Raw genomic sequence first — 15,381 nt, 5'->3', positions numbered from 1 at the left:
ATAGTCACATCACTATTCACTAGTCAATAGACCCTTTACATTGAATTTCAACTTACGCATGATCTTAAAAAATGTCAACGTTCAAAACAAGCCATAAAAATGCTCTTAATTTGATTTACAGTATGTGTAATTGACAATGTTTTTAATCTTTGATCTACAAAATTAGGATGATTGATAGTAGTTCTGAGCTCTGGAAGAACAGGTTCCCACAAAGCAACCTGAGATACAATGCCATCTCCTTGATAATAATGACAGAGTTTTGTACATTGTTTTGGAATTGTATTCAGTTAGGCACACCCCTTGTCTCTTAGGATCTAGCTTCTTTTATCACTAAAGCTCTCCTACGGGTTAGTCTAAGTAATGGGCACCACACCTTTACCCTTAAGGGCAGGGAACTTTCAGTACATGCTCTGCATGGATGCAAGACAAGGATGTGAAATAAAAACTACAGTTTTAAATACCTACAATAACATAAACATCTTGAACTTGTCATTTTTATGGGAGTTCCACATTTATTCCTCTTATGAATGCACACTTGATTCAGATCTGATATCTACATGTAAGGCAAGCTAGATAGGTGCCCAAGTGCACAAAGTGCCTGGAATTAGCGGACTGACAGACCTAAGGTTGAGAGCCCCTAATAAATGTTTACATTCCTGTGGGCTGGCCTTGCCTGGTCCTGCAGAGATGGTGTATCTGAAGGACAGTTGAAATTCCTCTTAGACCATGGTAGTTTTTCAACTGAAATAATATTTTGTCAAAAGGGCTAGTTATGAAAAATATTATATCAGAGTGAAGGAATATACTGTATATAGTACTGTATGTTGCTTGTCCTGTCTGGTTTTTACTATATTTTCTAAGTAGCTACTGCAGTAATTTCCCTATAGTTTAGTTATTGCAAATTCACTCTTGGCAAGGACCTCAGCTGAATACATTAATAATACTGGGTTCTGAGGAAAAACCTCATGAAATTATTATTAACAGTGCCAAAACAGACATTCCCATTGGGAAAGACTCATGTGATGTCTCTGTATATTATTTATTAACCCTTTATTGCACAGTTATTTCTTGTATTGGATCTTTTATGTCTCTAGAGATTAATCTGCTTTACATTATGCAATAAAGACATATGTCTTTGACAGAATGTTATCAAATGTATGAAATCATGTAGCAGTACCGAGAGAAGAGAAATTTTAATGATAGACGCTATTATACTGTTATAGTGTCCACTGCTCACTGTAAGATACATACATTTCTTTGGTCTTCCACAGGTTGTTGTCAAATTCCATTTGATGATTGAATGATTTTTGTGCATTTTCACTGTAAATTAGTTCATTGTTCTTTTATTTTCTTAAAGTAAAAGTCAAGGTCCCTAATCTTTGCATAATTTGGAAAATATATATAAAAACTGCTATACTATTATTATATGTATTTACTGTTATCTAATTAGAACAGTTTTCATTGTAAAGTAAAAAGAACTAAAGTTAGTTTCCCTAACATTCTAAAGACTAAAATGAATTAAATAAAAAACCTTTTTATATTACATTTTATGTGACTGCTTTGCATGAGAAAAACGAATTCACGTTAAGTCAAGTAAGAGCGATCTTACTCAAATTCTAGTTGACTGTACTAAAATAAAAGTGCATGACTATATCTAATATAGTTCAGATGCGTAGCTGCGTCAGCATGCGTAGGCTGCAAAGGAACAAGTAATAGGTTTATTCCATGCTGAAAAACGAAGAAAGAAAACACAACGTTTCGGAGCCTTCTTTGGGTGTGATATATTATATCTAATATAGACATTTTTGTTGAACAGACTACGATTATGACTACATTGAAAACAGAGGACTAAATCAACACTGGACTGAAAGTTTCAATTCCACCCCTCAAAGACATTGAGAACTTAGTCCTAAAGGAGGTAGTTGGCAAGGTGTGAGCTATGGGTGAGGTGATGTGGAAAGGCAGTCAAGCCAGATGGTGGAGATACCTGAAAGGATATGTGTCTAGCATGCCACCCTGCCCTGGAGGCCTGTTCTCACATGAAAGAAGGCACGTAGCCTCAGGACACACTGCTATCCCTTTTTATATTAGTCTAGCTTTTCCTTTGCAGCACACATAGCTCCAGTGTCATGAAAAAGAGAGAGAATTTGCTGCTAAATTAGTATTTTTTCCATGAAAGCCTTTTTTTTACAATGATTACCCTTTTGTAGGTTTGTGGAGACCTTTTCATATGAAATACTCTGAAACAAATAATTAACCAAAAGCGTTCTTGGCTTTATCAATGGTTCAACAAAAAAAACAAAATGGCTAACAGAAACAAATGAAAATGAGAATCTAAACTTCAGATAGTTCTAAGAACTAAGAAATGTAACCAAAACAAATGTCCTCCAATCACTACCAACCTTGCTCACCTAAACACTAACAATACAAAGCAACACCAAGACACACCTTGTTTACATCCAAACATCATATGAACATTCAGACATTCCACTATATTTAACAATTACATTATTTGTATTGATTATCAATTATACAACACAGTAGATGCTACTGCTGCAAATATACACAGTTTTCACTTCTAGCATAGTTTGTATGATGCAAACAAAAACAAAACAGTGATGTGAAAGCATGCTTGAATCACAACTCTTTTAAGAAAACACATTTTATTCTTGCACTTTATCTTAGCCTTTTGTCAATATAGCAAGTCCCTTAAATTACTCAATACCCCTGGACAGAAACACACTGTGTGGTTATCAAACCACATACACAGTAGTTAAATACTGTACTAGTGTATTACTGGTGTATTACAGAGGAATGCTTAAATGGGAAAAGTTTAACCTTTTAACATTTCAGTGTTCACTCACATGAGTAGAATTAAACTGGACTTCACTGAGGAAAACATGATAAGATCATGATTTTATCATTTCCCCTTCTACACAATGACATACTATATTCCATACCGTATTCTGTAATTTATTCCTTAACCTGGAAGCCAAATGGAGCAGATAAGGACTACTTTGCAGTCCATCAGAAACTTTATTTATGAAGGGCTGAAGCTCTCAAACTTAGTCTTCTGTTTTCTTTTCTCAAGATGGCTGTTCTGAGTTGTGCTGGACAAGAGCAAAATGCCGAAGATGTCCAGGACGTGGGTCAGACCTCTCTTTTGAAGAGAGAAAAAAGGGTTTGTATACACTTATTACAAGAGTATAGCAGTGTTTTCTTTAGCAGTGTTTTGTAGTAAGTAAAACAATATACAGTATAGAAAAGGCATATCTCTGAAACAGATTAACAGAGCACTTATTGAAAGTCAATAAATGTATTAACAAAATAGACAGTTCCTACCAAAAGTCTTGGGCCAGCAAAGCTAAAACTATTATTATTATCAGTTTGTTTTCTGTGATACTGGAGTTAATATGAATGATAAGTGCAATATTGGCAGTTTTGGGGTAATTCCAAGCATGTAGTTGATTATATTACAACCACAATATGATTTGGGACACATTCAGTTTCAGTAAATTTCATTGTGTTAAAGTCAGCATTTGGTTGCATATCCCTTTGAGCCAATGTCTCACGGTCTGTTATCACTGAACTCACCAAAATATTTGGGTGTTCAAATATGTGCAATAATCAGAGATGCTTTACCAAGCCTCTACTGCAGCCACTTGTTTTGTCTGTTCTCGGGGTTTCCTGATTTCAATTCTGTCCTCAGCATGTAAAATTGGATTTCACTCTGCAGATACGTTTTGCCAGTCTACGGTTTTCCGCCGTTATCTCCTGATGAACCTGTTTGGTTACTTTAGCCATGTCATAGGTCATTGTCATGCTGCCTGGTGAAGGCATGGCCCAATAAGTATGAGAGCATATTGTTTTCTACCAAACGTTTGCTGTGAACTTCCAAATCAATTCAACATCTGCCATCATTATTTACATAATCAATATAGGCAAGTGTGCCAGGTCCAGAGGCAGCCATGCTTAAAAATACCTCTGCAATGGTTCACAGATGAGGTAGTGTTCGTTGAAGCATCTGGTTCATATTTGGGGAGTCCAACAAGCAGCTTATCTTCCAGGTTGTATACTGTATATAAATGGACCTGTGGAAGTCAAGCTGAGCTCAAATAAGAGGTGTTTTTTGTAAATATGTGTTGATACACTGTAAATACGTCACTGTTTTGCACTTTAGGTCCTCCTTTGTTCATGTATTTGCCCAGACCCTGCCCACTTACAGTAAAAGGGCCCTGATACTGTGCCATGTAGTATTAGCAGTAGGGTAGGGCTAGTCTATTCCTCGGAAAGGTGGAAGGAAGGTTTGTTTGCCTTGTTGTTAGTAAGAGAAGGCTTTGAATGTGGAAGGAAATGAATGAGTTCACTGGTAAAAATAAAGTAACCATCCAGTGTTTAGTTTGTATGTTGATTTAGTTATTGTTATTTTCATTGTACCCGGAATATGCACTGGCCTACTAAATTATCACAGGATAGTACTTATAACAGTGAACGGTTTGTGTGTAAAATAAAAAGGAATCATCAGCGATTGGTCAGAGATAAACATGGGAGATGATCATTGTGTAGTCCCGTAGCACCTCAGGGATCTGGGATCCCGTGATGGGATCAACACTGAAACCCAGCCGAGTCACTGATAAGAAATAACTTAATTCTTTCTGAAGAGCAATACATTTAGATGAACTATCAAATAAAATAAAGAATACAGGATAAATTAACCTTTATATTGTTCCATCATTAATTCTGGTTTATGTTTTTATGGATCTTTTGTGGCAGGAGCTGTTGAGACGTTCTAAAAGAAGGTGGGTCCTTACGACTATAGAAGTAACAGAACAAGATGAAGGTCCTTTTCCTAAGCATGCTGCAACAGTAAGTCTTAATTTGGTTACTTAAATTTATAATGATTTGTTTATTACATCTACTTAACTTTTAAGGAAACTGATCATTCCTTTTTGCAGTTCAATAGACACGGACGTCAAATGCAACTTTTTTAAATTTAATTGTTTATTCACCCAAACTACCAGATTTCACATCAAATGGAATAGTTCCTTCACTTATTAGCACTAAAAAGGCACACAACCCAAAACCAATCTGTGCACTTCTCCACCTTAATAAGACCAACATTTTCTATTTATGCTGATTATATATGGTCAAGAACACAGCTAAAATAAAGTTCTTTTGACCTTCATGGATAAGGAATTATATGGATAGCTGTAGATTGGTAACATGTTATTACCAAAATAAACAATTTGTTTATTCATCCAAATTCTTCAATATAATTGTAATTTTTTCTTTCCATTCAGTTCACTGAAGCTCACCTGTTTATGCACTGTCAAGGCCTAATAACTTTGGACATCTGTTTGTCTTTAATAGCTATTTAATGACCAGGAAGTAAACTACCAACTGAAATATGTGATCAGTGGACGTGGGGTGACTGAGCATCCAATAGGAATATTTTCTGTTAATGAAACTGATGGCAGAGTATTTGTGCATAAACCCATTGATCGAGAGATATATCCTGAATTTCACGTGAGTATCTCCAAAGCTTGTTGCAAATAAAAAGATTATTGATAATATTGACCCCACATCCAGTAGCTAATATAGATAGTTATATGGGAGAAACTGTGAAAACTATGACCATATTGGCTATTGTTTAGAAGAGGTGTATCCTTATTTAAGTGTCTGAACTTTACTTCACTTTAGAGATAAGAAATTAAATACAATAAAAACACTATATGTATAATAAAATTTGCAATTTTTATTTTATGAAAAACATTTGGGTAAAGTTAAATTATCTTTATAACCCTTTTATTATAAATGCTTTTAACAAAAATCTCATTCATACTTATTTTTGTATTTTAATACCTCACTTAACATGAAATAAGACTTTTGTTTTTCCTTTAATTGTCAGGTAAAGTTTGATGTTCTTGACAGGGCGACCAATAGGGTTGTGGATAGAACACTAGCATTTGATGTTGAGGTCAAAGATGTGAATGACAATGCGCCAGAATTCACAATCCCTGTGCAGAATATCACTGTTAAGGAGACCACAAATGAAGGTGAGACATATTGGAATAACATACTGTAATACTGGTTTGTATAAACTGAAAGAATGTTTTACCTACTCAAAACAAACTGTAAAACTCTTTGGGTGCTGTTCAGGGTATTGCATTGTTCTGTATAAGAGCAGAATACCAAAGCAGTCTGATACTATTTCAGATACATCTGGTAGAACTCAAAGCTTTAATGAATGAATGATAGGAACAAGTATTAGTATTTTCTGATCAACTGCTAAGCAAATTAATAAAGTTAAACTTAGACAAGATTTCTTCAGCTTGAAGTATAGGTTGATTATACTCTTGTAGAAAAAGTTTCAGATGAAGTCTCATTCTCAGTACATAATTGCATCTTGTAGATACTAAAGAAATGTTGTTTGAGACTTGTGGAGTCCTTATAACTGCACTGAGACGCAAGAAAGGAGAGAAAGTCAGTCATTGTTCTGTATTATATTCACCTTTATGTTCAGTCATTTGTCTCTTTTTTTTTCCACTAAGACCGAATTCTCTAGGAGTAATGCCTCTCTAAGCCTGGGAGACATTAAATAACATGGGAGACATGTTATTAGACATTATGAAAGTCCCTCTGCACATGACAGGGTAGAACGAGTGGCAAATGGTGGAGTGCTTAAGCATATGAGATCTCTTGCCAACATTCAGTGTGGATTGACTTTTTGGACCCAGTTCAAGTTATCTTTACACCACCCTGGCAGCTCTCAGCCAGGTGTTTAACTTGTGGTGCAAGTCAGTGTCTTAATGATTGACCAACACATGAGCCTTCACAGAGTGCTTCTATACCCAACAAGCAGAAGCAACTGACCAGCTAGCCATTTTCCTGAGAAACGTGGATCATCTTTTCTAATCTTGTTTCTTTTTAAGGTGACCTACAACTCAATATAGAAGCAAATGATATTGACCTTCATGGGAGTCCCAATTCAGAATTTAATTTTAAGATGATTTCACAAACTCCTTCTTATCCAGCATTTAGTATTAGAAGGATCACAGGTACAAACAAAGCAATTATATCTTTCAAAGGGTGCTTTGATTATGAGGTAAGTCATTGTAATTATAACAGTAGGCCAATATATAATGTAACAGACATACAGTATAATTAAGGAAAACATTACAGATCCCCAGGGACACAAGTGGAAACTTTGATTTAGAGCAGTCATGATTGAAAATGGGAAGTTTAGAGAATCCAGAATCCAGCATGTTTTCTGAACATACATGGTGTTGAATGTGACTATCTGGAATCCTTTAAGGAAATGGTTTTATAGAATTCATGAGTCATTAATCAACTAGAAACCAAAAAAGCAAGATAGACTGAACAATCTCTTCTAGCATTTAATATTTCTCGGATTCTAATGCAACTCTTACTTGCCTTGAATCAAACATATTGTACCTATGCTCAGTTACCATGTGCAATGACAACATCAGATCTGGCTAATGTCTGAATATTGAAATCTTTAATAGTTTAGAGGCTGTAATAAACAGGTTAAAAAGTGCAAATTGCACAAAGTGCAATTTCAGGATCTGCGAATTCAGTGAATGATTTGCAGAAATCAATTAGTACAATTCAGAACCAAAAGGAATAGGGTTCCTTTTTTTTGTGTTCAGGTTCACATCTGATTGTGAAGACCACAGAGTTATTTTGTACATGTATTTCTGGAACACACAATGGACACAATGCTATAATGTGCTGCAGTTATAATTTCTGTACTTGCCCACTACTTTTACGGTAGGGCAGTCTGTCATGACTCCCACTGGGACAAAAGGATTTAGATTAGATTTAAGAACCATCACAATCTTTGGCAGTGATGCGATCTGAAGTGTGTTGGTGATTGGATTGGAAAAATACCTTCTGCATGTTAAGTGGTGTTGCTGTGGTCTTCACATCAGATGTGAACCCTGCAGCTGTGTCTTTTTGTTCTGAACTGAGATAATTGACTTCTGCAAAATGACCAGCTCTCATTTTTCAAGGGTTTAATTTGGATCTTGAAATCTGGGTTACATCTTCACAGAGTATGAAGTGATGGGAGGGTCTACCCAAGGCAAAAAACGTCAGCTGTTTAAGACTGTGTTACAGTGGGCTGGTAATCCTTAAGGGTAATAAGGGAGTTTGCGTCTCAGTTGTCAAAGAGTGACAGTTATGTCTACCATTGTTATGACGCTATCAATGTGAGCTTCTCTGTTGTTTTATGTCATTTGTTTCTTAGAAAGAAAAACAATATAGGATCCTTGTGGAGGCAAAAGATAAGGGAGAACCAACTCTTTCCTCTACAGCAACAATCAATATCAACATTGAGGATGGAAATAATCACCCCCCTGTATTTACTAAACAGAAAGTAAGTGAGGATGTTTAATTTTTTTTTTGCACCATATGTCAAATATCTATATAGTTTATTAACTACAAACTGAAATACCTTCTAAGTTATTAAGTCCCAATGCACTTACAACACCCATTCTTATTTCAGGGTTGCTCAATATAAATTTCAACAATAACCGTTGATCGTAAAATGTTGATTAACAGATCAAAACAACCCAGTCACTATTCTCCAAAGAAGGAATAACCTATTACTGTAGATTATTGATTATTAAAAAAAGGCACTGTCCTTCGGATGAGACGTAAAACTGAGGTTGACTACTCTGTGGTCATTAAAAAACCCCAGTGCGTTTCTCAAAAAAAGGGTGTTACCCTGGTGTCCTGGCCAAATTTCCCATTGGTCTTTAACAGTCATGGAATTTACAAACAATATTTTATGTCTTGATAAAAAGTGTGTATTAAATGTAATGTATTCTGCAGTAAGCAAGCTGAAGTAATATGTACTCTACATCACTATGTTTCTGCAATATTGTACTTTAATCATGTGTATGTACTCTGTCTCTGTTTTTAACTAAACCATGATTTCAAAATTGTATTACACGTCTGCTAAAAACAGATTTGACCATGTCATTTCAAGGTGTCAGGAATTATGACTGGAAAATAGGATAGTATTTTAAAAAATACCATTCCTGCACAGATGTATCAATTACGTATCAAATTCAAAAACACAAGCATTGAAAAAAGGGGCTAAGAGATCATGTCCAAAATTGGCAGATGCCATCGCTACGAGGATACAGGAGTCACACGATCTATGTAAAATGGACATCTGTCTTAAAACAAATTAGGTCCCTCCTGGCATACATTTTGTTCTGAATTCAAGTTCCAGGAGAAGATGTCACCGTGTAAAATGAGAAGTCTGTCACAGTGTTTGCCGTACAAAATGAGAAGTCTGTCACAGTGTTTGCCGTACACCTAACTACGTAAATGCAGCTAACATCCATTCCTTAGCAACATACAGTACTTGATTTCATGACATTAGTGGTGAATAACATTTGTGGTATTATGGAAATAGATAGTGCCACAGCTATGAACATCCATCCATTTTTTTACTGACTTATCTGATACAGGGTTTCAGGGGAGCTAAAGCCTATCCTGACTTAACAACGGGTGCAAGGCAGGATACATCCTTGCCAGTCCATCACAAGGCAGACACACACACTCACACGCACACCAGGGCCAAATTTCCCAGAAGTTAATTAGCCTGAAAGTGTGTGTTTGGACTGCTGGAGGAAACCAGAACACCCGGAGGAGACCCACACAAACGTGGGGAGAACATTCAAAAACTCCATGCAGATAGCGCCTCAGGAATTGAACCCAGGGCCTCAGCACTGTGAGAGAGCAATGTACAGTATACCACTGTGCCGCCATGCTTGACTTGTAGATTTCAAATGAAAAACAAAATCAATGCAGCTTAAAAGGATAAAAGGAGAGGAATGTGAAAATCTGAAAAACGCTTGTAATTCTGCACATCTGCGACTCAAAAATATGGAAACATTTGTGCTTTGTTATCAGTGACTGTCAGCATACTATGCCTTCCTTTTAGTATGAGGCCGAAGTGCACGAGGGGGATGTGAATGTGGTTATCCTGAGGATGGCTGTGAAAGATGAAGACAACCCAAACACACCTGCATCAAATGCCGTGTTCAAAATTTTGTCAGGCAATGACAATGGCAATTTCCAAATAGAGACCAACAAAACCACCAATGAAGGAATCCTGTCAGTTATCAAGGTAGGTTAGTTCAGACATACCAGTGCGTTCCCTATTGTTGCCTCAGATAGTTCTTACTTTGGCACATGAAGTGGAGAGGGGCACAGACAGCTGATGTGCTTTCATTTCAATTTATGTTCACCTCAATTTCATGAGAATAAAGTTGGGCATAAGCAAAAATATGTGTTTTTAATTCTGCTTTCTACACAAAAATGCTTTCAATACTGTATGTTTGCACAGTAATGAATGCTGTGTAATGCTGTATATCTTAGGATTATCCACAAACTAAAGCACATATGCATTAGGCTGCAAAGGATGCCACCATTCCATCCAATAAAAGAAGACGACCTTCCATTGTTGCTAACAGCAACAATGTCTCCATATGCCGAACACCAAGTGTTAAGTATGAAAATAATTGTATTACCTTTTCTTTCAGGCTAAAGATTATGAGGAAGCCTCTTTGAAGAATTTAGTGATTGCAGTTGAGAATGAAGAGCCACTATTCACTTGCCCTGGCACAGCTTCCCATCGGAATCTATATGGGCCACAGACTGTTAACGTGTCTGTAGCTGTGAAAAATATTAATGACGCCCCTGTGTTTCAAGGTCTTAAACCTGTGTATGTCTCTGAGGCGGCGAAGCCAGGCACAGTTCTGACGACACTTGTCGCCAAGGATGACGAAACACATCTGAGTAAAATGAGGTGGGTACAAATATTTACAGTATGGTAACTTGAAGGAATTCATATTTAATTAATGCAGAACATCACTATGCTGTAAAAGCATTGACTGTACTAATCAAATGAAATGTGTTTTACAATGTTTTTTAAAACAGAGGTTCAAACAGAGGTCAAATTCCTAACAGCTCCAACCCCTCCTAAATATACACATCTTACCTCAATTCCCTGTTCGCTCCCCTCTCTCTCTCCTTCTCCCTCCCCCCTCTGCTCTATTTCATCATCAGGTGTCCAACTTAATGCACCTATTGGCCCCAGCCTATCTCTGGTCTATCTCCCTTCCCTTTCTCTCCTGCTGTTCCCATAGTCCCACAGGAACCCTCCCCTGGCTGCCCTGTGGCTGTGAGCACACAGCATCGGTCTCTGCTGGGCCCAGGGACACTGCGCATAGTGAGAAGGACAAAAAAAAGACAAAAATGTAAAGTAAAAAAATTACAGAAGAAACAAAAACATGCACGATAATTATTGGATCATTGAGTGTCTTATCCTTACCCTTTACTTGTCTCAGTCAGCCATTCTGTCCATTCACTGATAAAGCTACCAAGCCAACCTCTGCATTGATACTCTGTCCAGGTCAGTGCAGTATTTCCTGCAGCCTTTTGTGGAATTTCATTCAACCTCCATCAAAAACTATTGATATAATTATTATTCCTCTAAAGCCTCACATATATCTGAACTCCATTCATTGAAGATTTGTGCATTAGAGTTATAGGTTTCCCTTATTCTCTTTTGGGGGTCCTTCCAGCCTGTTTGTCATGGGCAGACTGCTGTTCCCTCAGTCAGACGAGTTATACCAAATACACTTTTATTACATCTCAAGGTTAAATTCATTTAGCATGAATTAGGATTTGCCTTAACGAATGCAATAGCAAAAATGAATCTATATTAAGATGTGATTCCCAATGTATTTGTTGCATTAGATACCACTTACTTTTGAAAATATTTATATAGACAGGAATTGGAATTATAAACAATTTACAGAATTTGCCAGCAAGACTAATCTTGTACAGTGTGTACAGTTCCTGATTTACTCTCACTAAATTATCTGACACACTCCAAGCAAAATATGAATACCCTTAAGGAACACCTGCAACCAGGCTTCAGAATACATTAGGCTCTAGGAGAATCCACCATCTTTAATCCATTTTAGAAGAATGGTAGTGAAATGCTATTTGGCAGTTTGGGTGTGTTTCTGTTGAAGGTAGGTGTGTGTCTGTTGAGGGTAGGTAGGTGGGTGTGTACCTGTTATTCTTTTAACTTATGACTTATGATCAGTCTCAGAAAAAAAAAGCTGAAATACTTGTATATAAAGTTGGCAGAATATACAATACAAAATGTAAGACATAACTCAACATTGGAAACTGTTTGGATGCGTTTGTTAAAAAGTAAACTGCCTCAAAAAAAGGAGAATTGTCTTATTTTTGAGTTAGTCCACCTCCAGTGGGGATGACAGCAACAACACTTTGCTCTATCAGTTCCACTTGATAACTGCAAGTGTTTGCAGAGTAATGGGACCCTCAGCCATTATTAGTTAATGCAGCTCTGCACAGGATGGTTCAGTAGTTTCTTGTAGCCTGAGTGGTGCTTCCCAGCTGTGGTTCTTTTTTTTTTCCCAATCACTTCATAAATAACCCTTGAACCTTGTCATTATTCGGGCTTTCAGTAATACACCAGGGGCATCGACAATGTTGCATCTTGTGAGGTCATGTACTTCAGCTTCTTTTATTATATTTGCCAGAGAGGAAAAAAGTGATGTGTTTATTTTACAGGGATTTGTCCAGTATTGAAACCTTCGGTTGCTATAACAAGTCACCCCCTTCTTCCCAAAGGGCAACAAGCAATGCAGTTGAAATGAACAAACATAATATATCACAGAGAAAGTAAAGGTTACGTCCACTGTGAAATGTAGAAAGAGGAAGCCCAGTATTTCCATTGTCGAGTCACATTTTAAAAAAATAAACATTGTAGCTAACCAACGCGTCATAATGATATTAACGAACTCTATGCACCAAAAAATTAAATCTCTAATTTCCCACATTTTGTATGAAATTTAAACTTTCACTGCACTCCACAGCTTGAACACATTACTTTAAAGACTTTTAAATGTGAATATGTATGCAAAAGAACAGGGATCTCTACACGTTTGCAGGTTTTGACTTTACACCTCTCTTGACTTCACACCACCTGAATCTTCACTCTGCTTCTCTCCTGCTCCCGGGTTTTGTTCTCCCCTGCTTTAACAGCTGCCGGTTTTCCTCTCTCTCACACCCAAAGAAGGCTCCACAGCCTTTGCAGTTTCTTTTGTGTTCCTTTTCTTCTCTTTTCAGCATGGAATACTTTTACTTGTTCCTTAGCAGCCTATGCATGCTGACACAGCTATCTACAGTACTTGAACTACTGGGAATATTTAGGCTGAGCTCCACCATGTGAGAAAGGCTCCATGGTTATGGAAACGAAGGAGAAAAATGAGATGTACAGTGTGTAAGAATGTATCTATTTAGTGAGTGTGGGGGTGATCCATAAGATTTTTTCAACAACAACAACAACAACAACAATAATATTAAAATGAGAATAATTTTCTTTCACTTGTTTGAAGGTATGAATTGGTATCAGATCCTGCTAACTGGGTTGCTGTTAATGAACAGACAGGCCAGATTACAAATATCAAGGAGATGGACAGAGAATCACCCTTTGTTAATAACAGCATATATGCAATTGTTGTACATGCTATTGATGATGGTAAGTAGCCTCATGGTATTATAAATACAAGACAAAATTAAAAAACAATACCTAGCGAGTGCTAGAATTATATTATAACAGAGTAAAAACACTTTAATAGCTATTTCTGTTTTTCAATCTGTGCTTTTGATATTTAAACATGTCAAAATGTCACATCTTCCAATAGGTAAGATTTCATAAGTACAGAGAGGTACTGTAGTTTCAAGGAGGAAGATAAAGGTCATTTCTGATTGTTAATATTTAGCTTCAGAAGTTTAATAGCTGAAATACGTTGCTTTTGCTTTGCAAATAACATGTAAGGTTTTACAATAATTCCTGTGCTGTCTAGGTGATCCACCAGCAACCACCACAGCCACTGTTTTAATTCACCTGAGCGACGTCAATGACAACAAGCCCTACCTCATCACAAAAAACGTGCACATATGTGGAGACTTGGATCAAAACTCAGTGACAGTCACGGCTGGGGACAAAGACATTGAGCCCTATGCAGGGCCTTTCGCTTATGAGCTGCTGGACAAAGGCCAGGATGTGAAAACAAAATGGAAACTGGATCAAACAAGTGGTGAGCAGTGCCACGACACAGGCAGTTGTCTCATGAATGAATAATGAATTAAGGTTCCCGCAGAGGTGAAAATCGACAATAAAACTTTCTGTTACACAAAAGTGTTTTCTAGATATTCACTGAAAAACGAACTTTCAGAATTGTCATCAAATATACAGCAAGTGTGCCAAAGTAAATGGTACAAAAACAGATAGAAATTAGACTAATGGCATGTCTGCACACATAGGCTAGAGATGTTATTTATAAGGTATTGGATTTTTATTGAATTTGAATTTAAATCTAGTAGAATGTATTTTTTTTAAGAAGAAATATTTCAAAATTGTTGAGCTTATCTCGGTTTTGTGTATGTCACCCGGTTTTCAGTGCTTCAGCAATCACTGAATGAGTGATTGCTTTAGAGGCATTTGCTTTGTGTTGTCTTTGCTCGCAGGAGATTCAGTTGATCTCAGGAGTCTACAGCGTCTTCCGAATGGAAATTACAGTGTGCCTTTAAAAATCGAGGATAAGCAGGGTCAGTCTGCAGAGGAGAATCTGTATGTACAGGTCTGCGATTGTGAAGGAATGAACCATTGTAGACCCTTGAAAGCTAAGTCCTCAGCTCTAGGTGGTGCTGCCATTGGAATTCTGTTAAGCTCTCTGCTCCTTCTTCTGCGTAAGTAACTCCTGTGCTGACAAATTTACCATTGACAAGCAATGAATAGTAAAATGGAATACCATATTTTCATTTTATTCTTTACCAAGTGAGCAACACTTTGTATTTTTCAGAAAGTACCCCACAAAGAAAATGTTTTCAAAATGATTCCACTTCAAATATTATTTAGTTAAGGTTTTACCGTATGTTTGTTCTGGCGAATGTCTGCTCAGTTTTACTAATGTAACCACAAAAATATTCAGCACTTATACTGTACAAATCCCAACACTTAGTAAACTTGTATGTTTATTTGCTTCATGCTTTGTTCTTTAAGAATTTCCTCTAAGGATACACCTGTGATTGTTATCACAGTGTGAGAGTGACAACTGTGACTGTTTGACAATTGCTAGAGAGACAGTGTATTCACAGCTTTTCAACTCAATGCAGTTTATACCGTGTTGCAGAGGCATAGTGACTAATGTTTAGATCAGGCAAGTCAGGACAGCTAAACTCGTTAATAAACAGATAGCTAAAGGGAGAAAAAACACTGAATTTAAATAGAGTCCTGAA

The 15,381-nt window shown here is 36.9% G+C and overlaps 1 protein-coding gene across 1 annotated transcript in view; it reads left to right on the top strand.

The window, feature by feature from the left end:
• The window catches only part of cdh26.1 (cadherin 26, tandem duplicate 1), a 31,309-nt gene that overhangs the window by 6,399 nt on the left and 9,529 nt on the right, over nt 1-15,381 (top strand). The window contains exons 2-12 of the mRNA XM_015364730.2: nt 3,092-3,181; nt 4,774-4,866; nt 5,371-5,526; nt 5,909-6,056; nt 6,933-7,105; nt 8,270-8,398; nt 9,980-10,165; nt 10,581-10,846; nt 13,476-13,618; nt 13,947-14,180; nt 14,611-14,832. Coding sequence (XP_015220216.2) covers nt 3,092-3,181; nt 4,774-4,866; nt 5,371-5,526; nt 5,909-6,056; nt 6,933-7,105; nt 8,270-8,398; nt 9,980-10,165; nt 10,581-10,846; nt 13,476-13,618; nt 13,947-14,180; nt 14,611-14,832 — 1,840 coding nt within the window. The remainder of the gene's footprint in view (nt 1-3,091; nt 3,182-4,773; nt 4,867-5,370; nt 5,527-5,908; nt 6,057-6,932; nt 7,106-8,269; nt 8,399-9,979; nt 10,166-10,580; nt 10,847-13,475; nt 13,619-13,946; nt 14,181-14,610; nt 14,833-15,381) is intronic.

This window comes from Lepisosteus oculatus, chromosome 16 (assembly GCF_040954835.1).
Source record: "Lepisosteus oculatus isolate fLepOcu1 chromosome 16, fLepOcu1.hap2, whole genome shotgun sequence".
In the NCBI taxonomy this organism is placed as follows: domain Eukaryota; kingdom Metazoa; phylum Chordata; class Actinopteri; order Semionotiformes; family Lepisosteidae; genus Lepisosteus; species Lepisosteus oculatus.
The sequence above is the reverse complement of the archived record's forward strand: the minus strand, read 5'-3'. Positions and strand labels throughout refer to the sequence as shown.